General features: G+C 49.5%; 1 protein-coding gene across 8 annotated transcripts in view; it reads left to right on the plus strand.

Moving 5' to 3' along the window:
* The window catches only part of FARP2 (FERM, ARH/RhoGEF and pleckstrin domain protein 2), a 91215-nt gene that overhangs the window by 40805 nt on the left and 25577 nt on the right, over positions 1 to 24833 (plus strand). For 7 of the 8 annotated variants that reach the window (XM_061189378.1, XM_061189388.1, XM_061189370.1 and 4 more), the window contains 9 exons: positions 397 to 475; positions 2556 to 2653; positions 4280 to 4394; positions 9217 to 9364; positions 16532 to 16672; positions 18699 to 18862; positions 19200 to 19268; positions 19805 to 19862; positions 22069 to 22300. In XM_061189378.1, the coding sequence (XP_061045361.1) occupies positions 397 to 475; positions 2556 to 2653; positions 4280 to 4394; positions 9217 to 9364; positions 16532 to 16672; positions 18699 to 18862; positions 19200 to 19268; positions 19805 to 19862; positions 22069 to 22300 (1104 nt within the window). The remainder of the gene's footprint in view (positions 1 to 396; positions 476 to 2555; positions 2654 to 4279; positions 4395 to 9216; positions 9365 to 16531; positions 16673 to 18698; positions 18863 to 19199; positions 19269 to 19804; positions 19863 to 22068; positions 22301 to 24833) is intronic. The other variant, XM_061189406.1, reaches the window with a different exon arrangement.

The following is a 24833-nucleotide window of genomic DNA, read 5'->3' on the forward strand; positions in this document are numbered from 1 at the left end:
TAACCACTAGGCCACCAGGGAACTCCCAGGCTTTTAAAATTATTACTATGACTAATAGTATAAACACCTTAATTTTTTTAATCACTTTTTTACTCCTAAAATATAAAGAAGAATACATTTTAAGATTTTAATGTGCAGTTGCCTGCTTGTTTTTAGGGTTTCTTTTAGTAATCTCTACTTAAAGCAAAAGTTTTCAATTCTTTCTTTGCTATATGTGACTGGTACTTAGGACTAACAATTTCACGCAGAGGAAATTTCTTAACATCCTCTTACTTGAAAAGATTTGCTTTAACAGTCCATTTGAAAGCACTAGCTCAATCACACCAGAATATGCAGAAAGATAGCAAATACAGAGTGTGACCTTATTTGTGGACTTCAAACTTTTTCTTTTTATAGGGCCAAAGAATACAGTGCTTCGCCTAGCAGTGAAATTTTTCCCACCTGATCCGGGTCAGTTGCAAGAAGAATATACACGGTAAAAAGCTTGACTGACCCAGAGCTAACCATGGGCAGGGTCCTGCTTCACCTGTGTCCCCAACAGCACCTGTGCTTTACCTAAGCACCTGGTCAGGGTTGTTTATTCAAAGAACGAGCCTAGTGTCTGTGTCAAAGCTGTAACCAAGATGTCATAGTTTTGCATTTTCACTCTTGCACAGACACAAATGCAAATAGGGTTTGGAAGAAAGGTTATAGCACAAATTTGAGAATTAAAAATGGCGTTTGAGGGTACTGCTGAACACATATTCTCCAAACGAGCATAGATCTATGCCTGTGCATGAAGTCGGTAGGACTTTCGCCCATTCGTTTCCTTTTTTATCAACAAAATACACTTAATTGGGACTGTCCTTATGAATATATGGAGCAGAAATACTTTAGGTGATTTCTTTTGTGCTACTCTTTTAAATTCACGATTGATTCTTTGAAAGAAAATGTTTGCAGTTGTTTCATCTGGGCAATAAGATTATGGAAGTGGTTTTTTTCCTTGTGTTTTATGTACTGATTTTATCATGAGGAATAAAGCAAAAACCTAAAAATCAACTCAAAACCTGGAGTCAGAAGTTAGATAAGAGAGGGCTATGATGATGATGCAGTAGTAACAGAATAGCTTCCTGACCAAACGTGGATTCGTACCTGGATCCTCAGAGTCTGAACCTCTGCTTAGAAGGTCTTTGCCAACCGTTTCTGTATCACAAAGTCATAGACTCGGCTGCGAGGACACGTAGAGACCACGAGGCTCTAGCCTCTCATCTTTACGGGTGAGGAGCCGAACCCCAGGACGGCAGGAAGCGCCTTTATGAGTGAACACAGAGCTTGTCTTAATAGTGTATTAAATACCTCACATTTACCAGAAAGTCCCTTTTGAGAGAATCACTTTTAAACATATATTCCTAGACAATTGTGAGTAACAGGAAGTGTTAACCTAATTCCGTGTCCTGGGTCCAAGCCGGGTTTATGGAGAAGGCCATTTTTTTATTTATGAAAAAACTGCATGTTTGTGGTAAAAGAAGAAACACTTTAAAGTTATGTAGAGTAAAAAGTCAGCGTTCCTCTTCACTCCCTGCCCACCCACCCTTCCCAGAAGTATTAACACTTGGACGTGAGTCTTCCAGATGAATTCACAGCAGTATGCCAGTGGACATGGGGCTTTAAGTCATTATTTTACAAAACAGTATCAGACTCTCCATAGAGAACTGCAGGTTGAGTTTCTTTTTCCCCACATATCCACGGCATGCCATGGATGTCTTTCCGTATTAGTATGTATGGCTGTAACCTCATTTATTTAACCAGTCTGATGTTAGTGCAAATTTAGATTGTTTCCAGTTTTTCTCTGCTATAATGCTGTGGATAAATACCCTTGTCCACATATCTTTGTGAACCCTAGAAGTGTGTCTGTAGAAGAGTTCTTAGGGGTGGCATTGCTTCAGGCCAAGGGTGTGTCCATTTCAAGTTCAAGTTCACGGGAGCACAGTAAACGCCGACGGCTCACGCTGGTGTGGGGCCCCCACAGGGGCAGGAGTCTGTCTTGCGCCCCATCCTAGTTCCAGCTCCCAGGATAGCACCTGGAGCACATGTGTGCTCGGGGATTATTTGCTCGTGGAATGAATGGATATATAAATAGTTTCAATCACCCTCTCTGTTACATTCTCACCAGTTAATTCAAGAACCCTGTTTCTCAGATTCTAGCCAAGAGCAAACGTTATCAGTTTGCCTTAAAGCTTCATAGCTTTGAAGCTTTGTCTTCATTGGCTATTTCTGCTACTTCACACAGAATCGCGAGTGCAGTTTTGTGTGTGTAACAGAAGTGGCACGAATTTGTGAGCGTCCCCCTTGAAGGTGTGGCTCCAGGTGATCTGGTGCCCTGGGCTATGGTGTGCCCGGCGTGTGGGCCGCCCGCATGTGGACGCGCTGAGCTCTGTGGTGCCGGGCCTCCTGTGACCGCCCTTGCTCGCCGCCTGCTCTGGTGTGGCCTGGGGCTGTGTGTCCTCCTGAGACAGACGTGGGAAGTGTGTTCAGAAGCTCTGGAGCTGATCTCTGTGCTTGGAACTCCCTCCTAGATACTTGTTTGCCCTGCAACTTAAGAGAGACCTTCTGGAGGAGCGTCTGACCTGCACGGACACCACGGCTGCCCTCCTGGCGTCCCACCTCCTGCAGGGTGAGTGTCCCCCTGGCCCCGCGCTCACACGGGATGGCTGCGCCTGTGGCTGACGCACCTGCCCCGGGCTGGGCACCAGCAAAGGACAGGCGGTTCAGTTTGCAGGTTTTTCTGCAGAGCTGAAGGTTAACTTCCCACCTGGGAGGGGAGACGGGCCACGCATCCTCCCCGCGGTCTCACGTGGCCCTCGGACCTCCAGTGGGGGGCCAGGCAGCACCCCGACTCTGGGGAGAGCGTCACAGCCCCCGTGACAAGTCAGGCGTCAGTCCCCGAAGGACAAAGGAAGCCCTTCAGTATCTCAGAGCGAGAGGTGGTTTGAGCGTGTGGAGCGCCATGGTGACTTCAGGCACGAACTGGGAGAAGCGTAAGAGGAGGGTCTGGAGGGCAGGTGTGCGCTTCGCCCGGGCTCTCCAGCCCCCTCCCCCTGCGGGACAGAAAGAAGGAAATCCCTGCCTGGCCTCTGGACTAGGGGCTGGACCGCATCTTCCTGGCATAGAACCAATACTTCTGAAATTTGAACTCAGGAAGTATGATGTAGAGAGATTCCAGAATTTTAGGAACTTCTAAGTTAATGGGTTAATGTGCAGTTTACTTGGTCCTTCCCCTGACACACTTTCTCCAAATAGCAGATTTTACCAGAGGTTTGCCGTCCTGCGCAATGGGACCCATTCACGCCCATAAGCACAAGTGTCGAAGTGGCTTAGTTATCTGTGACTTTGTCCTGAGGTCCTCTCAGGCGGCAGGTGGCTTCTCAGTGCAGACGGCCTTCGGTTGTGCCTCTTGCTGAGGGCTCTGTGCGCAGCCGAGTTATCTTAGAATAACTTGTCTGCGTGTAGGTTCCACCTGGGAAGTGTGCTGCTTGGACTGAAGGACGGTAAGGAGCCACGACAGCCAGATGCCGTGTAGGATTCTGACCGGGTCTTTTGCTTTGAAGTTAGGCGGCTGCTGAAACGTGAACGGGTTCTGAGGCTCGGTTGCAGCAGCAGCTGGTGGTCTTGTCCTTACCTGGGTGGCGGTGCTGGGGTTACGCATGAGAATGTCCTGTTTTGTAGAAAACACGTACCAAGGTGTGATCCTGTGCGTGCAGCTTTTCTGTGATTTGAGACTGTCTCAAAGTATGTTGCTTAAAATTATTGGGCTTTAACTACTATTTTGAAAATATGTGTGGCCTTAAAATACATGAAATTAGAAAGAAACATTCATTGTTCCTCAAGAATTTGAGAGGGCCTGAAGGAAGAAACAATTTTAAATACACTATCTTGAAACAAAATAAAGGACCTTATCCTGGTCACAGTAGTCTTGACACAACTTACAGAGAAAACCTTTAAAACGCAGCAAACAGGGTAAAGCGGCAGCTCAGTTTCCCTCCCTGGGGCCGCTCACCAGCGTCTTTCCTCTTCAACACTCAGAAAAAATTCTCTTCGCCTGCCTTCATGTTTGCCTTTAACGGCATAAAATATTTGGAAAAATAAAATACAACATTTTGTTTATTTAAGGGATATACTTTTTTACTACAGATTTAGGATAATTTTTTTCTGCTTTTAACTTACGCATTTGCATGCACAAACACTTGTATTTTTCTTCATGTAAACATGAAAAAGACCGCCTGTTACTTTCTCGTCTCAGCGGAAATAGGAGATTACGAAGAGGCGCTGGACCGGGAGCACCTGCGGGCCCACGAGTACCTGCCGGGCCAGGAGCGGGCCCTGGAGCGGATCCTGGAGCTCCACCGGGAGCACGTGTGAGTCGGCGCTGCCGGACATCGGGGCAGTCGGCTGACCGGGCGGGACTCCGTCCACAGGCCGCTTCGGGACAGGCTGGGAGGGTGCCCGGGCCCCAGGCAGTGCTGGCGTCCCTCCTTAAGTGGGGGGCGGTGGATGGGGTCCCGCACTGGCCGCGCCCAGCCCTCAGGTGTCGGGGGGCGGGATGGTTCCTGCTGCAGCCCTGCTGCCTGGCTTCCCTAAGGCTTGACGCTGGGACGAGGTGAGGGCGACCCGGAGGAGGAGGGGAAGAGAGATGGGGAAGCCGTGAGAAGGGCTGGCGGCCCTGGACCCGGGGGTTGTGAGCTTGAGTTCACCAAAGGGAGAGCTCGATGGGGAGGGGTTCTGGAGGACTGGGCCCCCCTTGGGGGGGAGCCTGTTGAGAGGTAAGCGCACTGACGTCGCGTGCAGGGCAGGGGTTGGGCAACGCAGACCCAGGCTCCAACCCTGGAGGATGCCCTTCCCTGTGAGGCCGTGCGCTTTTCCATTCCTTTACCACTGAGAGCTACCAGCGGGCCTTTGTGTGCTTGGCTCGGGGTGGCACTGTCTGTACAGATGTGTCACTTGTGGCACGTGGGCTGGAGTGCCAGGCAGAGCCCACTCTGCGGGGAGGATGCCGGCAGAGGCAACAGCCTGGGGGTGGGGGGCATGGCACCCAAGGTTCTAGGAACCAGTAACAGCCCCAGCTGCTGGCGGGAGGCTGCACGTGACCCTGCGGTGCCGCGCGTGCCCTGGGCTGTGGGCCCCGCTTCGTCACGTGGTGAAACGGAGCCAAGGCCTGAGCTCTGTCTTGGGTGTGGTGGTTTGGGGCACCGCTGGGCGTCCGTGCTGTGCACACAGGGCCGCCCTTTCCCAGCCGCGGCCTCAGCGTGCACCTGGCCCTTAGGACTCTGGCCCCGCTTCCTAGACCCCCTGGGCGTGGCCTCTTTCGAGGCTGCCTTGGTTCTGGCTGGTGGCAGGGGAGTGCACCGCGCCCCGTGTCACACCCAGACCCTGAGGACCAGCCGAGCAGAGGCCCCCCTCCCCGTGCCAGCCTGAGTGAGTCCCCTGTCTGTCCCAAAGGAGACGGTCACCTGTGTGGGATTTGTTCCTAGAGTTGGGGGCAGGGTCCCCTTCCTGCCAGGACACACAGGGCCGGAGCCGGCACCCATGGAGGGTGGGGTGGCCGCGGTGTGAAGCACCCCACCTGGGCAGCAGCGCCCGGGGCAGGGGTGGAGCCAAAGCGCACTGTGCAGGGTGAGACGGGCTGGGGAAGGGGTGAGGCAGAGCGGGGCCAGGACGCAGCCCTGGAGGATGGGGGTGGGGAGAGGCCCCAGAGGCCGTGAGAAGGAGGCCATCAGGACAGGGCCGTGAGCAGCCGGAGGAAGGAAGACAGCCTGGGGCCGCGGACCCCGGGGAAGAGTGCTTCAGGATGGGGTCCACAGCCCCGTGGGAGCAGCTCACCGCCAGGCCCGGTGGGTGGGGGTTCATGACGTGACCCCCCCCCATGCATGGGGAGGCTGGCGGGACGGTGACCGGTCTCTGCTCAGCTACACCAAGAACCTGCCTTGAGGGGAGTAAAGCACCAGACCTGAGAGGTGGCTCCGCGGCTGCACATTGTGTGTTCATAGGCACATGTGCACGTGTTTGTAAGCGTTGCGGATATCTCTAAAGTTTGTATGGAAACACGAAAGACCCCAAATAGCCAAAATAATCTTGAGAAAGAAGAACAAAGCTGGAGGTATCACGCCCTGATTTCAAACAACTACACAGCTACAGCCATCAAAACGGGAAGGTAGTGGCATAAAAACAGACACACAGATCAATGGAACGGGACAGAGAGCCCAGAAATGAACCCACACACTTGCGGGTATGTGATAAAAGAGACAAGACTCTACAATGGGGAAAAGACAACCTCTTGAATAAACAGCATTGGGAAACTGGACAGCCACACACAAAGGAATCAAACTGGACCCCTTTTTCATACCATATACAAAAAATAAACTCAAAATGGATTAAAGACTTACATGTAAGGGGACTTCCCTGGTGGCACAGTGGGTAAGACTCCACGGTCCCAATGCAGGGGGCTCAGGTTCGATCCCTGCTCAGGGAACTAGATCCCACATGCGTGCCACAACTAAGAGTTCGCGAGCTGCAACTAAGGGGCCTGCCTGCCGCAACTAAGACCTGGTGCAACCGAATAAATAATATAATAAATAAATATTTTTAAAAGATGACTTACACGTAAGACCTGAAACCATAAAACTCCTAGAAGAAAGCAGGCAGTATATTCTTTGACATGGGTCTTAGCAATACAGTTGACCGTTGAACAACCTGGGCGTGAACTGGGTGAGTCCCCTTATACACGGACTGTTTTCCGTGGTAGATGCTACATACTACACGGTCTGAGGCGGGTTGAATTCTCAGATGTAGAACCTTGGATACAGAGGGCTGGCTGTAACTTATGTGCAGAGGGTCGGTGCCCCTAACCCCCGAGTTGTTCAGGGTCAACTATATTTTTGTTTGGATCTGTCTGCTTAGGCAAGGGAAACAAAAGCAAAAATAAACAAATGGGACCTAATAAAACCAAAAACTTGTGCGCAGCAAAGGAAACCATCAACAAAACAAATGGCCACCTACTGAATAGAAGATATTTGCAAATTACATGTCTGCAAAAATATACAAAGAACTCATACAACTCAACATGAAAAAGGCAAACAACTTGATTAAAAACTGGGCAGAGGACTTGAAGAGACATGTTTCTAAAGAAGACAGACAGATGGCCAACAGACACATGAAAAGATGCCCAACATCACTAATCATCAGGGAAGGGCACATCAAAACCACAATGAGATAGCACCTCACACCTGTCAGAATGGCTGTCATCAAAAAGACAAGCAATAAATCAGCAGACGAATGAGTAAAGAAGCCGTGGTATGTATTGTACGATGGAACACTACTCAGCCATAAAAAAGATAGAACCTTTGCCATTTGCAGCAGCCTCTGTGGACCTGGAGGGCATTGTGCTAAGTGAAATAAGTCAGACAGAGAATGAGAAATACTGTATGATTTCACTTATGTGTGGAATCTAAAGCTACAGCAAACTAGTGAATATAACAAAAAAGAAACAGACTCAGATATAGAGAACAAACTACTGGTTTCTCATGGGGCGAGGGAAGCGGGGAGGGGTGAGATAGGGGTAGGGGATTAAGAGGTACAGACTACTAAGTATAAAATAGATAAGCTACAAGGATGTACTGTACACATAGGTAATATAGCCAATATTTTATAATAACTATAAACGGAGTATATAACCTTTAAAAATTGTGAATCATTATATTGCACACCTATAGCTTATATAACATTGTACATCAACTGTACTTCGATAGAAAAAAAAGACAAGAGGGGACTTCCCTAGTGGTCCAGAGGTCTGTGCTCCCAATGCAGGGGGCCCAGGTTCAATCCCTGGTTGGGGAACTAGATCTGCATGCCACAACTAAGAGCCCGCACGCCGCAGCAAAGATCCTGCGTTGCTGCAACTAAGACCCAGAGCAGCCAAAATAAATAAATAATAAATAAATAAATAAATATTAAAAAAAAAAAAAGACAAGTAAGTGTTGGCAAGGATGTGGAGAAAAGGGAACCCTCGTGCACTGTTGGTGGGAATGAAAATTGCCGCAGCCACTATGGAAAATAGTATGGAAGTTCCCCAAAAATTTAAAAATAGACTCAGTACTCTGTAATGGCCTATATGGGAAAAGGATCGAAAAAAGAGTGGATGTATTAGATTAATTTTGCTGTACACCTGAAACTAACACAACATTGTAAATCAACTCTACTCCAAGTAAAAAAAATTTTTTTTAATAAATAAATAAAAATTAAAAATAGAGCTACCATATGATCCAGCAATTCCACTCCTGGGTATTTACCCAAAGAAAAGAGAAACACTAACTCGAAAAGATATATGCACCCCACTGTTCATAGCAGCATAATTTACAATAGCCTAGATACAGAAGCAGTGCCCATCAATAGGTGAATGGGTAAAGAAGATGTGGTGGATATACAATGGAATCATCATCTTGTTGAAGATGATTTATTAAAATGTAAGTTAATAGATGTCTATATCAACTTCAAAGAACAGACATTTTAGTCAGAGAATGGAAATCACAAGAATGGCATAACGCAAACAGTTGTGTTATTCCTTAAAGATCCAAAAACTCAGGCAATCAGAAGTAAGAAGAAAAAAGAGTTGTTAATGGAAAATCCCACATGGAGGGTTTGGGACTTTCTGAGCATCACGCCTTGGAGCTGCTCGGCGCCATGTGGGCCGCGTGCGAGGCGTCAATAAAACCAGTTTTGGTGATTATATTTTTATTCATTTTGATAATTTCATTTTTATAAAAGTGTATTCTAATGGTTAGAATTGTACTTTTTGAAAATAGTTTTTTAAAGTTTTGAAATGGGTTTAATGAGATACTAGAGTTATCTGTGGTATTTCCTTTATTTACTGTTTGTCTCTGCACGTAATGTTTGCACGTTACTTTGTATTAAGATAAAATTATAAGGCTGAACATCTAATGAGTGCAAAGAAAACATTCGACCCACTAGGAAATGGATTACAGAATGGAAGCAAGCGGGCAGTTTCCGTGTCCTGTGTGTGCTGTTTTGTTTGATGTGGGAACATAAACATATACTGAGTGACCGACCCTCTGAAGAACAGAGCCTCCTTTGTTGGTTTGTTTCTGTGGTCTGTTTTCCTGGTCGCTTCTGTCCTGTGTTTCGGCTCTTTCAGAAGTGCTGTGATCACGCTGTCTTTTATTACAGGGGCCAGACGCCTGCCGAGTCGGATTTCCAGGTGCTGGAAATTGCCCGGAAGCTGGAAATGTACGGCATCAGGTTTCACACGGCTTCTGACAGGGAGGGGGCCAAGATCAACCTGGCCGTTTCCCACATGGGCGTCCTCGTCTTCCAGGTAGGAGGGCGGCTGTGCTGTGGCTTCGTGGGGTCGTTTTACGTGCACTGGGAAGTCTTTGTTGCTGAATCCGTCTTAGACTTGGAGGAAGAGCTTTGCGGACCCTCCGATCCGACCTCTCACCCGTTAGAGAAGTTGTCTTCTTGTCCTGGACTCACTGTCACGGGGCCCACGGCCCCCAGGGCGCTCAGTCACGTCCCGCTGTCCTTCTAATGTTGACAGAAGGTCGCCCCCTTGGAACCTCAAGCCCGGGCTCTGGCTGCCCTGTGGGGTCTCCACCACGGGTCACAGTCACCGTTTAAAGCACAAGACAGAGCAGCCTGGGGACCCTCTGAGGGCGGTGCTCGGGGTCCCGGGGATGTGTGCGGTAGCGGCGTTCGGCTGGGTGAGTGTTACATAAATGGCCACTGAGTTGTGTTTGTGGTGAATGTCCGTGTGCCGGGCCGTGGGGTGTGACGCGCCCGGAAACAGCTGCCAGGGCGCCGGCCTGCAGCTCCGGAGCCCTCGCCTCGCCGGATGCTCCCGCCTCCCCTCCAGGAGCTGCCTGCTCCCGGCCCCTGAAGTCGGGCGCCTCCGGTGGAACGTGGTGCCCGGGGTTGGCGGTGGCGCTCTTGGCGCCTGGGGGGCTGGCTTTGCGGCTCCTCCCTCTGTGGCCCGTCTCCGCTGCCGGCGCCTGAAACGGCTGGTCTGATCCAGGCCTCCCTGATCAAGGACGCTTCGTTTCTTCTGCTTTTCCTTTCTCTTTCTCAACTTAGCCAGCAAATTTCAATTTCCCGTCGGAAAAACAATTAATTTTGCATTTAGAATGTCAGTTCTGTTACATTCCACCTAAAATCCAGGCCCTTTGAGTGGCGTCCAGCGTCTCCCACACCCGCTCCCTTTGATGGCCTTTCCTACCTGGCACAGAGGGGGAAATCACATCCCTCAGAACCAAGCTGTTGTCATTTTTCCAGAAAAGGACAAATAATTTATGACCAGAAGAAACTGTAAAAGCATGAGGTTAGCGACTTGAAATGAAAGGCGGCAGATTGAATTCATTTCCACTCCCTCAAAATCCCCACCGGCATGACAGTGAAGGAATTTTTTTTAACCTTGCATCAGTAAGAACAAAGAATGGAAAAGGAAACCGAGGCGCCTCCCTCCCCTCGGAAGGTGGACATGAGGTGCCTCACGAGCGGGGTTCTGACGTCGGGGGCCCCGCTGCAGCCCTGGGAGCTGCCAGCCAGCACTTCAGAGCCTCCTCTTGTAAAGACTTTCATCTGGAAACACTTTCAAACGTCCCAAAAAGCCGTGAGAATGAGAACAGCACACAGAGACCCCACGCAGCTGTCCCCCAGGTTCAGCTGTCACCATTTGCACCTCCCGCTGGCATGTGTTCTCATCCCTGCCGCCCAGAGGCACACAGTTTTTTCTGAAGCCTTGGGGAGTGAGCTGCACGCGTCGGGGCCTTTCGCCCGAGAACTTCAGTGTGCGTTTCCCGAGAGCAGAGTATGTTCCCTGTCGTGACCACAGTCGGTCACCGCTGAGGCCGCGGGCTCTCAACACCTGGCACACGGGTCCGTCCCCAGTCCTGTCAGCTGGCCAGTGGTCTCCCTGCAGGACAGGATCCCATCTACAACCAGGCCGTCATGCTGCAGTCGCCTTTAATCTGGAACATTCTTTTTTCTTTTATGAAGACGGTGTTGAAGAACACATCCCCTTTGTAATAGAAAGTTCCTCGTCTGCGTTTGTCGACTGTTTTCCTGTGATTAGATTCAGGTGACGTGTTCCCAGCTGGACCACTGCCCAGGTGACGTGTGTCCCCCTCGGGGGTCACACCCGAGATGCCACCTGGCCTCCCTGGCGATGCAAACCTTGATCCCTGTGTTTTCTGGTTCTTCTACTGTATAGTTACTGGTTTTCCTCTTTCAACTAATAAGCGGTCCATGGAGAGGCGCTTTAGGACACACATGTTCTGTCCCTTGTCAGATGTCCCTTAGACTAGCATCCCCTGGCCAGTGTTTACCAGGATGGTCACTAACTCAGGCACACCCAGAGCCTCGCTGTTAAACACAGACGATGACCAAGGGTCGCCAGAAATCTGAGGAAAGCCTTTCTTCAAAGGAAGATGGTATTTGAGGGACAGGTACCAAATTTGTGGGAAGAAGAGACTCAGAAGAAACAGAAACTGTGCCGGGGGTGGAAGAGATGGAAAGCATGGTTCCTCAGAGAGGGTACTGTTTTTCCTCTGCCAGATTCGCAAAACAGAAAAATCGCTCTACCCTGTATCACGTTCGTGAGGAACCGGAACACAGCTTTAGCACGAGTGTGAACTTTTTCTCTTGTGATTTTTTATTCTGGCCTTGTTTGTAATAGTAAAATATTGGTAATTAATTATTAGGAGGCTGGTTAAATAAATGGTGGTGCATCCGTATTATGGGATAATTGGACAACTGTCCAAAGGTTGCAGGTGCTCTCTGTGTCCTGATACGTGAAACAGTCTTTGAGATGTATTGTTATATGGAGAAGATGTTCAGAACCGTGTGTGGAATTTGCTACCGCTTATGGGGAACTTATACACACACACACACTCTATTTATTCCCTACAAAAAGCACTGGTGCTGACTGCCCCTAGGGTGGTTACTATAGCCGGCAGGCTTTTAGAAGTGGGGAAAGGGGCCTGTTCATTCTGGACTCATTTTTGGTACCTTTAGAATTTGAACCTTGTTAGTATGTTACTGTATTACATTTTCTTTCTTTTTTCTAATGTAAAAATACTGTATCGCTAACAGTGTTAACCATCATCTGAGCCTTCAGAGAGTCATAATCTCTTTTCAACAGTAACATCAAAGATCATTGATCACAGATATCATAACAAATATAATAATGAAACGGTTGGAAATATTGTGAGAGTTACCAAAATGTGACACAGAGACACGAAGTGAGCAAATGCTATTGGAAAAACAGTGCCCATAGACTTGCTCAGTGCAGGGTTGCCACAGACCTTCAATTTGTGTGTATTACGTTTTCTAAAAAGCCTCACAGAAATAAGGGAAAAGCTTGCATCTCTGAAACGAGAGCAGGGCAGTTACGGAGAACAAGAGTGACGCAGGTTGGCGGAACGAGAATGTTTGGAAGATGCAGTTGAGGAAATCTCCACAGAACAGAATAAAAGATAAAGGGTGAAAGATGGGAGAGAAAAGTAAAGAAAATTCCAGCACCATCCAGGAGGTCCAGCATCCCAGAATTCTAGAGGCAGGAACCAAAAAGCAGTGGAGGAATTCTTAAAGAAATTACACGAGAGAAAGCTTCCAGAACTCAAGACACAAAGTTCCCGGTTGAAGGTGCCTGCAGGTTCCCAGTGTGATGGCAGCAGGACTCGTCGGCGTGAGCTGCCAGAGGCGGGGGCAGTCGGAGCGCTGCCAGGCTGGTAGCGGCAGCACCGGAAGCTGGAGGCGGAGGCTCTGCACGTGAAAGAGGACCGTTTCCAGCCCGGCATTCTGTGCCCTGGGCACCGTGACTCCTGTACAGAGAGAAAATGAAAGCGTTTTCAGACATGCAGTTCCTGCACAGCCTTTTGAAGGCCGACACTGGAGGAGAGAGAAACTCGGATGGGAGTTGAGCAAACAGGGTGACTCGGATTGGAGAAGGCAGAGGGGTGGGCTGTGCTCGGATGGGGAGGATGTTCGTCAGCATAAGGGACAGAGGTGGCCTCCAAGAAAGGGCTGATCGGGGGAGCTCCCTGGCATCCAGTGGTCAGGGCTCGGTGCTTTTGTTGCCAGGGCCCGGGTCCAATCCCTGGTCGGGGAACTGAGATCCCGCAAGCCGGGAGGTGCGGCCGGTGAGGGGGCAGGGGGAAGAACTGACCGATGGCTTCATGGGTTAGACCATATCGAAGAGTTTTAAAGGTCTGCGGGGAAGTTTTGGGCTGAATTAGTGATGGGTACATAGAAATTAAGCAAATGAAAAGAGGCAGTGACTCAAGGAAAATTAAAAGCAAAGGAGCGGACTTCCCTGGTGGCGCAGTGGTTAAGAATCCACCTGCCAATGCAGGGGACACGGGTTCGAGCCCTGGTCCAGGAAGATCCCACGTGCCGCAGAGCGGCTAAGCCCGTGCGCCACAACTACTGAGCCTGCACTCTAGAGCCCGCGAGCCACAGCTGCTGAGCCCACGTGCCACAACTGCTGAAGCCCGTGCACCTAGAGCCCATGCTTCGCAACAAGAGAAGCCACTGCAATGAGAAGCCCGCGCACCGCAACGAAGAGTAGCCCCCGCTCGCCGCAACTAGAGAAAGCCTGCTCGCAGCAACAAAGACCCAAAGCAGCCAAAATTAATTAATTAATTAATTTTAAAAAGCAAAGGAGCAAAGTATAGTTATAATTCAGGTTGGCTCAACTTGCAAGCAATACTTACATGATAAGTAATATAAATACGAAATTTTAAATTTACCAAAAACGGAGGGAGGGGTGGACGTTGAGTCGTGGTGGGTGTGGAAGTCCAGGAGACGAGATCTCGGAGCAGGGTGCGGTAGCAGCCTTGAACGAGCTGTGTGGACATGCGGGGACAGATCCGGAAGGCAGTTCTGTCTGGGCTGGCCCGGAGAGCCCTGAGCCTCTGGGTTCTGTTTCAGGTCTTATTTGGCATTTACAGCTGAGCCATGGATTTTTTTGATAAAATCCAAAACGAAAGCAGTGGCTCTGAGTGTTGCACTGCTCGTTGAGTGTCAGGGTTGCCCAGGGCAGAGTGAGAGCAGTCATCCGTGGATTCTTTGTTTCCACTTTTGATTTATGATTCGGTTGAAGCCCTGGGATATGGTGATTTTTTATTTTGACCCAAAGGGAAAATGGGAAGGCAAGCTTGCAGCTGGGAACAGTGTATCTCTCACTCTTCTCTGTGTCTTCCTGGGGAGGACAGGCCCTTCCCTGCCTCTCCTGCGGCCACCTGCTTTCTTAAGCCTTTGCCCTAGGCACCTACCATCTAGAGGTGAGAGCTGGCGGTGGGTATTTTCTTTTCTTTTCTTTGTTGATGTTTTATGGTTTGGTTGTTTTTTTGCTTTTTTGAGAACACAGTTGAAAACCCTCGAATTTTTACTTTGAGTAGTAGTTGAAGCGACTCTGTGTCTGGACAGTGTTGGGAGCTGGGGTACTTGGGTCTCATCTAGACCCTGTCATTTGTATCTTGGCCTCAAGGACATTTCTTAACTCAGGAATTTTAAAAACTGGATATAATTCACACATAACATAAAGTTCACCATTTAAAAGTATAATTCAGTTGTTTTTAGTATATTCACAGAATTGTGTCACCGTCACCACTAACTCCAGAACGTTTAAATCCCAGCCTCACCCCCATACACCGTAGCAGTCACTGCCCGCCCCTGGCAACCACTAATCTGCTTTCTGTCTCTGCGGATTTCCTTTCTGGACATTCCTGTCAATGGCCTTTGTGCCTGACAGCTTTCCCCTGTTTCAGAGTTTGTCCGTGCCGTGCATGTTTCAGTGCCTCCTTCCTCTTTAATTGCTTAAGTTGTTGTGGTTTTTTTGTTTGTTTGTTTTAGTATCTCTGAAGGGAAAACATTCTTCACCTTGCCTCACCCCATCTTGAATTTGTAGAAAAGAGTAAATGGTCATGATAGTCAAGAATAGAAAAGAAAATGCCAGAAAAGTGTTTCAGTACATTTAACATTTTAATTCTGGAAACGTTTCACGGTTGTAGACGGGATACGAGAGCAGTAGAAAGTGCTCCTTCCCCAGAGACCGCATCCAGCTTCCAACAGTTGCCCCAGTCTCCGTGGTTTCAGAAGATCCCGTCTGAGGTCACGCGCTGTGCCCAGTCAAGATCCCGCTCTGGCCTCTTCGGTCTGGAACTCTCTTCCTTCTCTCCTTGATTCTCCCGACCTTGATGCTTCGGAAGGTTCGAGGCCAGTCATTTTGTAACATGGGCCTCCCAGCACCTGCTGACGATCAGACCCTAGTTAAGCTTCTTGGGCGGGTGAATCACAGAAGCGAGAGTGTGCCTGGTCCAGCCCGCGAGGTGGCCCACGGTGCCTGTCTGTCCCATTGCCGGTGGTGGCAGCATCCATCACTTGGTTGGAAGGCATTTGACAGGCTTCTTTGCTGCAAAGTGACTTTTTATCCTTTGTAATTAGTAAGCATTTTGTGGAGAGATACTTGAAGACTGTAAATTTCCCTGATGGTTGCCAAAAGGCAGCTTTTTAAATTCCATTCTTCATGATCCTAGAAGGGTTTTCTCCTCATTTGTTTATTGTCTTTACGTCACTGTGGACTCATGGGTTTGTATTATAATTGTACTATCACTCAAGTTATAATTCGGGTTATAATCTGATACTTGATCTGTTGTCATTATTTGTTTTGATCTTTAAATTGGCCCACATCAGGGAGTCCCTTCAGGTGGCTCCTGTGCCCTTTGTTTTTTTTTTTAGATTTTTTTTGATGTAGACCATTTTTAAAGTCTTTATTGAATTTGTTACAATATTGCTTCTGTTTTATGCTTTGGTCTTTTGGCTGTGAGGCACGTGGGATCTTAGCTCCCCAACCAGAGATCGAACCCGCACCCCCTGCATTGGAAGGTGCAGTCCTAACCACTGGACCACCAGGGAAGGAAGTCCCTCCTGTGTCCTTTTGACCTTTCCCCGTCATTTTTTGAGCACTTGTTTACTTTCTTACACAATAAGATGGTCCAGGTTCCTTTGTTCTTTGCCTGCCCCACCCTGGAAGAGCAAAGGGCCCTGGTCTCCTTAGAGGACAAGATTGTTTAGAAGCTGAGGTCCTTGCCCAGTGTGCCCACTCTGGAGAGTTGGGGGTTCAGCCTTGGGTCCGGGTCCCGTCCGGCACCCCTGGGATCCCTGCATCCTTCCCTCTTCCCTTCAGTGAGAAACCCAGCTCAGCTCCAGCCCCGCCCCGCCACCACCAGGCCCCTCCCAGCCGCCGTCCTCGCAGTAGGGGGGCTTCAAAAATGTTCACTGTTAACACTGAAAAAAAGAGGTTGTAATAAAGCTTTATCAAAGAAATAAAGTTTTCCTCCTAAAACAGAGAGATTAGCGTGTTTAGTATTGACATTTTAATTCAGAGTCATTCCGAACATAAAATATCAGGGGCTTGCTGTGCTTTCTGGCAAGGATGTGACTTAAACCTTCTCTGTTTCATGAGAAATCATGTGTGTGCGTCTAGGTTACAAATGTGTTCCTCAACGAACGCCTGTCTCCTGAATTTCAGAGCAGCACCAAGATCAACACTTTCAACTGGTCCAGGCTCCGAAAGCTCAGCTTCAAGAGGAAAAGGTTTCTTATCAAACTCCACCCAGAGGTCCATGTAAGTATTATTTCAAGAACTTTTTAAATTATAAGAGAATTTACTCTGCTAGAATACTGAGTTTTTAATTACTTCTTTTTAAAATGTATTTATTTATTTTTGGCTGCGTTGGGTCTTTGTTGCTGCGCACGGGCTTTCTCTAGTTGCGGCGAGCGGGGGCTACTCTTCGTTGCGGTGCGCGGGCTTCTCATTGCGGTGGCTTCTCTTTTTGCAGAGCACGGGCTCTGGGACACGTGGGCTGCAGTAGTTGTGGCATGCGGGCTCAGTAGTTGTGGCGCACGGGCTTCGTTGCTCTGCGGCATGTGGGAGCTTCCCAGACCAGGGCTCGAACCCGTGTCCCCTGCACCGGCAGGAGGATTCTTAACCACTGCACCACCAGGGAAGCCCCTTTAATTACTTTATGTATCGTTTCAGCATAACTCACATAGGAATTTAAGGACAGGATTCGGGACTGGGGACGGGCTTCGGGGTGACCTGCCCAGCACTTCTCACCTAGAGGGCATATCAGCATCCCCGGGGGTGGCCCCGCCCCGAGACTCAGCTGTGGGGTTGGCCTGAGAGAGTGCACATGCGACAAGCTCCCAGGGCTGCTGAGAACTGTTGGTTTATTACAGCCAGTCCTTCTTTGGGTAATAAAGCTGAAATACAGAGTGTTCAGCTGTGATCTGAAGAAGCTCCACAGCAATCAGTATCGGAGCTTCTGTCCAGAAAGAAGAGAGGGGCGTTTCCAATATTCTCATGTGTCTTTGATTCAGAAATTGACCCTTTAATAGCTCTAATTGAAGTAGGCTTGATTTTCAGAAAATAAATGTTCCTTTCTTTTGAGATTGTGAGTCAGTAAGGTAATAATTAAATATAAATTTACTGAAATTAGTAAAAAGGGGAAAAAGTAAATGTCTGTACAGTCTGATAGTTGGAAAAATCCAGTACGTCAGACTATTCAAAGATGTTCACATTGTTACAAGTCTATTGTACAAAGGAAGTTAGGAAATAAAAAGTAGATTAGCTGAGCCACTGTGGGGTTGAAGCTTAGGAGGCTGTCAGCTTAGACACACTCTAGGAGATCAGAGCTCTGGGCCAATCTGGAGGAGAGGCTTCACCTAAGCTTTTCAAAGGCACTTGATTAGCTTTTGTCAAACCCCAGGGTCACGTGCGGCATGTAAGTGTGTTTGGTAGAAAGTATGAACAGATAGCTTAATTGTTTTTTACTCAAATATTTCTTCTGTGGATGAGAGAGAAGTATAAGGAATGCCAAAAACAGTACAAAATGCAAGTAAAAGGCTGCTTTTTTTTTTCTCTGTAAGTAAAAAAAAAAGTTTCTGGCAGTTATTCTGAAAGGACAGGGAAAGAAGAGAATTACTGCTTTATATTCCAAAGCTACTTGTCTTTGGAATAGCATGATATTTCAAAGTTCCGAACTGTGTCTATCTCTGCACCTGGCAAGGTTACGTTTTATATCCCTAAGCACTTAGATTTTTAAGATTAAACATAGGAGTCAAAGTATTATACTCTTTCTGGAAAGTAATTTGGTAATAATATATCATAAGGTTCAAAAATGTGCATTGTTTCTGAGCTCAATATACCATTTCTAGGAATTTATCCTAAGGAATAACCATGAGAGACAATGCAGTAGTTTCTTCATGGTGATGTTTGTGAGCCTAAAAACCTTGTGTGTCCTGGGCATCTGAAACATCCCAGAAAACCCCCAGGAGAATGATTGGGTGATAATAGATAAATGCATCAGCCGGCCTGGAAAGATGCCTTAGTTTCCTAGGTGGGAAAAGGTTACAAAGGTAAACTTCAGAATGTTAGCAGTTGTGTAATTGTAGATGACCACATTTTCCCGATGTTCCTACAATGAATATATACCTTGTGTTTTTCTTCTCTTAAATGTAAACGGAACCAGAAGTCTTTGTATACAGCTTTGAGGAAGAAAACGTCCTAATCTTTAACTTTGGAGTAGCCTTTTGCCTTCCTAAATTTCATTCTTGATATAGTAACTCGAACCTTTGTCTTTTGTTCCCAGGGGCCTTACCAGGACACCCTGGAATTCGTGCTGGGGAGTAGGGACGCGTGTAAGAACTTCTGGAAGACGTGTGTAGAGTATCACACCTTTTTCAGACTTTCCGATCAGCCGAAGCCCAGAGCTAGAGCCGTCCTCTTCAGCAGGGGCTCCTCCTTCAGATACAGGTGGGGCAGCAGCGCCAGGCGGGCCTCGGCCTTGTCTGTGGGGCTGAGAAGCCGATCAGCCTCAGTCAGGAAGGAGGTGGTGTGAACGTTCCAGAGAACTACACACAGACTGCAGCTATTGTAAAACTGGAGAAAGCATCTCAAATAAAATAGTGGGAAAAATAAGCTTCGTAAAACCTGTTTAGAAAACTGGCTATGCTTGTTGCAAAGCATAATTTTTAAATGTATATGTAAACTTATGAGAGAGGATGGGCAAGTCTTACTTTTCCTTTTGTGAAAAATTAATGCTGTGAATTACTGTTTATTCTTTTCTTTAAAATCTGGTTTTTTTCCACAGTGGAAGAACTCAGAAGCAACTAGTGGATTATGTCAAAGATGGTGGGATGAAGAGGATTCCGTATGAAAGGTAAATTCTCTCATCTTCATGATGAAAAGTATGGGCTTTTAAAATTAACGTTTTAAATACTTTAACCTTTATTTGAATAAAAGTCACTTCAAATATGTAAACGTGTATTTTGGCACTTGAGTTCTGTTTCTTTTATTTATTTTAATGGTAATAGGTTTGTATTTTACAGTTATTTACAGTTATTGTGTACAGATACAGATAATGCTTTTTGGTTCTAGTCTGTATCGCTTAGCTTAGATGTAATGTTTTTACATAGCATGGTAAACTTTGAATCTGAAAATTCATGTTGTTTCTTTGCATGTGGGACTTTTCCTTCAGTGTGAAGGGGATAATTTCACCTCTTCTGGACGTGTATTTTTTGTTTGAATGCTTGTTTTCTGTTATCCTGCCATTTCTAGTTAGGTGCCTCATGGCATATTAACAGAGTCTTGGCCACATTTTTATGTGAGTCCTTCTCACGGCACAGCATGTGCTGCTTTAGAAACAGGGGTCAGGCGAGGAGGGCTGGGGGCTCACAGCCTGTTCTCTGTTTGCAGAAAGCACAGCAAGACCCGGATGTCTCTCCGCGCCCTAAATGCCAACCTGCCGAGGCAGGTCAGTCCTTCTGCGTAAAACGTACACGATATAATCACCTGTCCTCTTTTGGGAAATAATCTGGCAATGTTGTAACAAGAGTCCTAAAATTAGCTTTGTCATTTGTGCGGAATTTCCAATCCTGGGACCCTGTTTGCAGAAAGGAGTCCTGAGTGAAGAGAAAGCTCTGTGCATTGAGATGTGTGACAGTGTTGTTTGTCATTCGAGAAATCCTAGCGACCACCGTCTGTGCCGGGTGAGTCACTGGCAGTTCTGGGCGTGTCCACGTGAGCCGCTACTCAAGAGCCTTTAAAAATCTCGTTTCGGGAGAATAGTGCGTGAGCAGGACGCGCCCAGAAAATATCCGTGCATGAAAGTAGCAGGGTGCAAAGCAGCCGGGGTCATGTCCTCATTTTGATTTAAAAAGACAAGTGTATGCACAGCATCAAACATGATCTCTCAGCGATTGGATCCAGGCAGTTTTTATCTTCTCTTTGTGCTTCTCTCTATGTATTTTTTCTTCTCTTTGTGCAGTGGACACAGTGCTTTTTGTTGTCAGGAAAACAACTGAGAAGTACTAGTTCTATAAAAGTGCAAAGTGAGGTTAAATGCCAGCTTAGGGAGGTGGTTTGCTTAGTGAAGCCGTGTTCACTGAGTGGATCTTTTAGTATTATCTTAAGGGTGAAAAGCAGGAAACAAATGTGTATGCCTGTGTGTTTGACATGATCACAGCTATATTAACACAGGTACACACAGGCGCACACACACACTCACAGTAGACGTTTGGCCACAGTGTCCCAGACGTGACAGTTCTGTGTTGCGAGGCCGGGACATCGGTGACTCTGTGTTTCAGGTCTGCTTCTCTGCCATCTCTCCCTGTGTTCACATTTGCGTGTTGACTGCCACATGCAAGCATATTTTTACATAGAATCTTGCTCTTTTCATGTACTGTTATTTCACAACTTTCTGTGTGCGGCTGTATAGTTTCATATTTATACCTTTTTATTGCTGCACAAAGTTAATTTTTGTTGACAGTTTTGTCATTTATACTGTTACAGTATTTCCAGAAGCTTCACTTGTACCTCATATATTAAAGCTCGTGTGTCCTAAATTTCTTTTTAATTGGGTCTTTTAAATAAAAACATTCTTTAACTCTTCTAGGTACGTTTTCTATTTTGGAATTCCTTGTTAAATCAACTGAAATTAAAAGAACTTATTTTTGTTTCTTTAACAAAGTTCAAATTTGTGAGTAGTCTAAAAGTTACATTTAAGCTTTCAGTTCTCTGATGCTGTCTTTTAAAAGTCACGGAGAATATGGAATATGGTCGATGATTAGGAAAAAGCCATGTGGTAGACACACGAAAAGAGACTAATATTACGGATCGCGAGCGGCCGCCTTGTCTCTGAAGGGTCAGTCGCTGTGCCGCTGCTGCTGTTTCTTCTGCTTCGGCCTAACCGCCCCCTGTGATGTTGTGAGTGCTGGTGTGACACGGCTGTGTCTCGGTGACGTGTGAGTGGGAAGGGCTGCTCCGTGTCCCTGCGTGTGGGACCGTGAGCAAGGACACAGCGCAGGCGCCCGGCGTGGCGAGCAGCACGGTGGGGCCACTGCCCCTCCCAGCACCCCGCACCCCCCTCGTGAGCCTCTTCCTGCTCACACGCAGGGCCGCCCCTGCACCTCCGAGATGCCTGGGGCTCCTGTGCACGGCATCGGCGAGGAGCTCCGTGAGCGGACCTGGCCCTTGCTGCCCGTGCGGTGTGTGGATGCACCGATGCCTTTTGTCCCCCGGTGACCCCTGGCAGGGCGGGGGAGGGTGCCTGGGTAGCCGAGTGGGGCAGCTCACCCCTCCTCCAGCTGCCCAGCCCCAGGGGAACGATGATGCCCAGAGACAGCCCCAGGCAACTTCAAGGTGACCCAGGTGCCAGGGAGACTCAGGGCCTTTAGTGGTGGAAATGGCCTTTCTTGTAGACAGGTCATGCCTAACGCAGAGAAAAAAGTGGGCTTACAAGGGATGTAAATAGACCCTGGGTCCGTTTGAAATCCTGTCTGCATTTACAGATCTTCAGTTCTAAAAGGAAAGGTCTGCCCTGCTGCCCTCCTTTGTAGAAGCTGCGACAGAAATGTGTGGGTGCGGATGTACTCATCTGGGCCCAGTTAGCTTTGTGACTTCCCAGCAGCAATTGCTCATTTCACGTGTTCCTTTTTCTCTCCTCCTGGTTTGCTCCCCAGAGCACCTTGTTCACCGAGGGCACGAGGACTGCCGCGTCCCCGTCTTCCACAAGTGCCTCCTCCTGCTCGGGCCCCGCCTCCGCTCCAGCCCCCGTGGGCCCGCTCGATTCCAAGGACAGCAGCGGCTCCCCGACGGGGCCCCTGGCTCCCAGCGCCAGGTGGCCAGCTGCGGAGAGGAGCGGCGTGGCCGCGGCCCAGCCCCCCGGGCCGCCGGCATTCCAGCCTTGCCAAGGTGCCGGGTTGGGTCAGGGCGTGAGGAGCCGTGGCCCCAGCAGCAATGAGGGGCTGAGTCGCGCCGCCCTAGGCCCAGAGGCAGGGGGGGCCGGCAGGGAGCGGGCGGGTCGCAGTGGCCATGGTGAGGGTGCCTTGACCGTGGGCCCCTCCCCTTCCAGGGGGGGGCCCCCGTGTGGCCGGCAGAGCCGCCGGTGGGACCCTGTTTTCACATTGACAAGCGCCCAGCTGCAGGCGTTCGAGGAGTTCAGAGATGGCGACCTGGCAGACATCTCCTTCTTTGCCGGAGGCTCTGAGGCCTTTCCTTTCCCCCACGGCAGTCTGCGCCCGCAGGCCCTGCTGGGTGGCCGCCTGGGGTCTGCCCCGTCCAGCCCGGAGGGGTCCTCCCCGGAGCCGGCCCGTGGGAGTGGGGAGCGCGGCTTTGAGTTTGAGGAGGAGGGCAGCCTTGGCGACGCGCACCCCGCCGACACCTCGGAGCTGCTGGAGGTGAAGGCGCAGGCCAGCCTGGTTCAGCGCCTGCTCAGCCCGTCCGACACCAGCTCGCTCCGGATCCACCGGTCCGAGACCAGCTCCCTCAGCGACGCGCCGCTGCCCGGCAGCCTGTCTGCGCACACGCCCGGCTCTGCCACCCGGTCCGAGGCCAGCTCCATGGCCAACTTCCCCGCCTGCTCGGTCCGCTCCGAGGCCAGCTCGGCCTTCCATTTCTCGGACCTCGTCGACCAGTTAGAGCAGCTCAGCTACCCGCCCACAACGGCTGAGGACCCGAGCGGCTCCGACACAGACTCGTGGGGCTCCGAGGCCGAGGCCCCCCTAGACGTGAGCCTCTTCTTCGGTAACCCCTTTGCTCAGACAAGGGGAGAGAGAGTCCTTTTCGATGTGCAGAGTAACATAAAGAATTTGACTCCTGGAGAGCAGGTCGATGAAAACCTGTCCTGACCGTTCCTGGGTTCCCTCCTGGGTGACCCTCACCTGCTCGGGGGGTGAGGGCTCAGATGGTCGGCTTTCGATACAGAAGGTGATTTGTGGTCATGGCTAGATATTCTTTTTTCCCCCTGATTCTCTGATTGATTGTTCCGTTTGGAATGCCAAAAAATTAAAACTTGCGCTTGGAGCAGTGTTAAAAGCTGTGCAGCAGGTTTAGAATGGATGAGTATCTCTAGCTCATCCTTTGGGGCTGGTCATTTAGCCTTTGCAGCTTTATTCTTCTGGCATTTGCTTTGATTCAGCTAAAGTGGTGCTATGCGTTTTGAATGTTACACGGTTCTGATTCATGTTGACCTTTAATGGAATATATGCCTTATGCCTGTTGCTGCTTTTTAAGGTGAGGTGTGCGGCCCATGATTAATTATGATGGAGGTTTTGTCTGATTTGACTACGCGAAATCTTGAGTAGGCCCCACAGGACCCAAATCCTGGGGAGGGCAGCGGGGGCTGTGGCCTCCTTGTGCTGTGTTCTGGGACTGCCCGGGGCGGCTCAGTGCCCGAGGCTTGGTTGCGTCCATGGCTTTGGATCCAGGGACCGTGCTTGGAGAGGCGTTGGTTTAACCTGCGGTGTAAGCGGGACTGTGTCCTTTCCACCTTCCTTGGGGGACGCCACGTAATCGGTTGCAGGGAAGGCAGAACCAGACACACCAACTGGCCCGAGAGGCATGGCGTTAGCTCGAGCCGGCCAGCCGTTTCCTTGGGGCCGACGGGGGCTTGTTCCCTGTGGGGACTGGGCACCCGGGGCCTCCCCAGGCTGCAGGGGGCTTGGCCTCTTGTAGCAATGGTGTCTCCTCCGGTCAGGTGTGCACCCGACACAGCTGCTGGCTGATTCTGATAGACCCCATCCGCACGCATCCGTCCAGAGGCCATGGGCAAGGTCCTGTGTGCAGACAGGCCAAGGTGGCTGTGCCCCTGGGGGCACCGCGCTCCACACCCCGCGGACGTGGGGCCAGCGCTCAGCACAGGCTGCACGGCCGGGCCCCTCGAGGGCTGAATTTGTCACCAAGTCCCTGGGCTGGGTCTTGTGCTTCCTTCCCAGTCTCACCTGGTGGAGCAGTGCCGTGTTTAAAGGTTAGTTTTCTTCCTGAAAGTCCCATCCTCGCCGTGTGTGTGGACCCCGTTCCCGGCGGCCGCGTGGAGATGCCGGGGCTTCCCTGCAGGCTCGGTCGCCGTCCGTCGATGGTGTCGATGGTGTCAGTCGGGTACCAGCAGGGGCTTCAGCCTAATGGGCCGGTACTTTCCATCCTCGCAGCTGCCTTACCGCCGCGCCAGGTCCCTCGTGGCTCCGGTCCTGGGACGTTCACACCCGCCGCCTCCGCACCTCCCAGGCCACGGTTCTGTCTGCATTGGTGCTGACTGGCCGGCGTCTGTGGAGAGACTGTATGACCGTGACCGACGTCACTGGTGAGGATGGCACGTCTGGGACATTTTGTGTCACTGAAAAGACGCACCGTGGTTGTATATGGCAAGGAGCCGATACAGATGCTGTCCATCCAGCGCTTTTCCTGAATCTTAGTTGACACGACGGCTGCCTCTGTCCTTGGTTGGTTG

The sequence above is a fragment of the Eubalaena glacialis genome, chromosome 1 (assembly GCF_028564815.1).
Source record: "Eubalaena glacialis isolate mEubGla1 chromosome 1, mEubGla1.1.hap2.+ XY, whole genome shotgun sequence".
Classification (NCBI taxonomy): Eukaryota; Metazoa; Chordata; class Mammalia; order Artiodactyla; family Balaenidae; genus Eubalaena; species Eubalaena glacialis.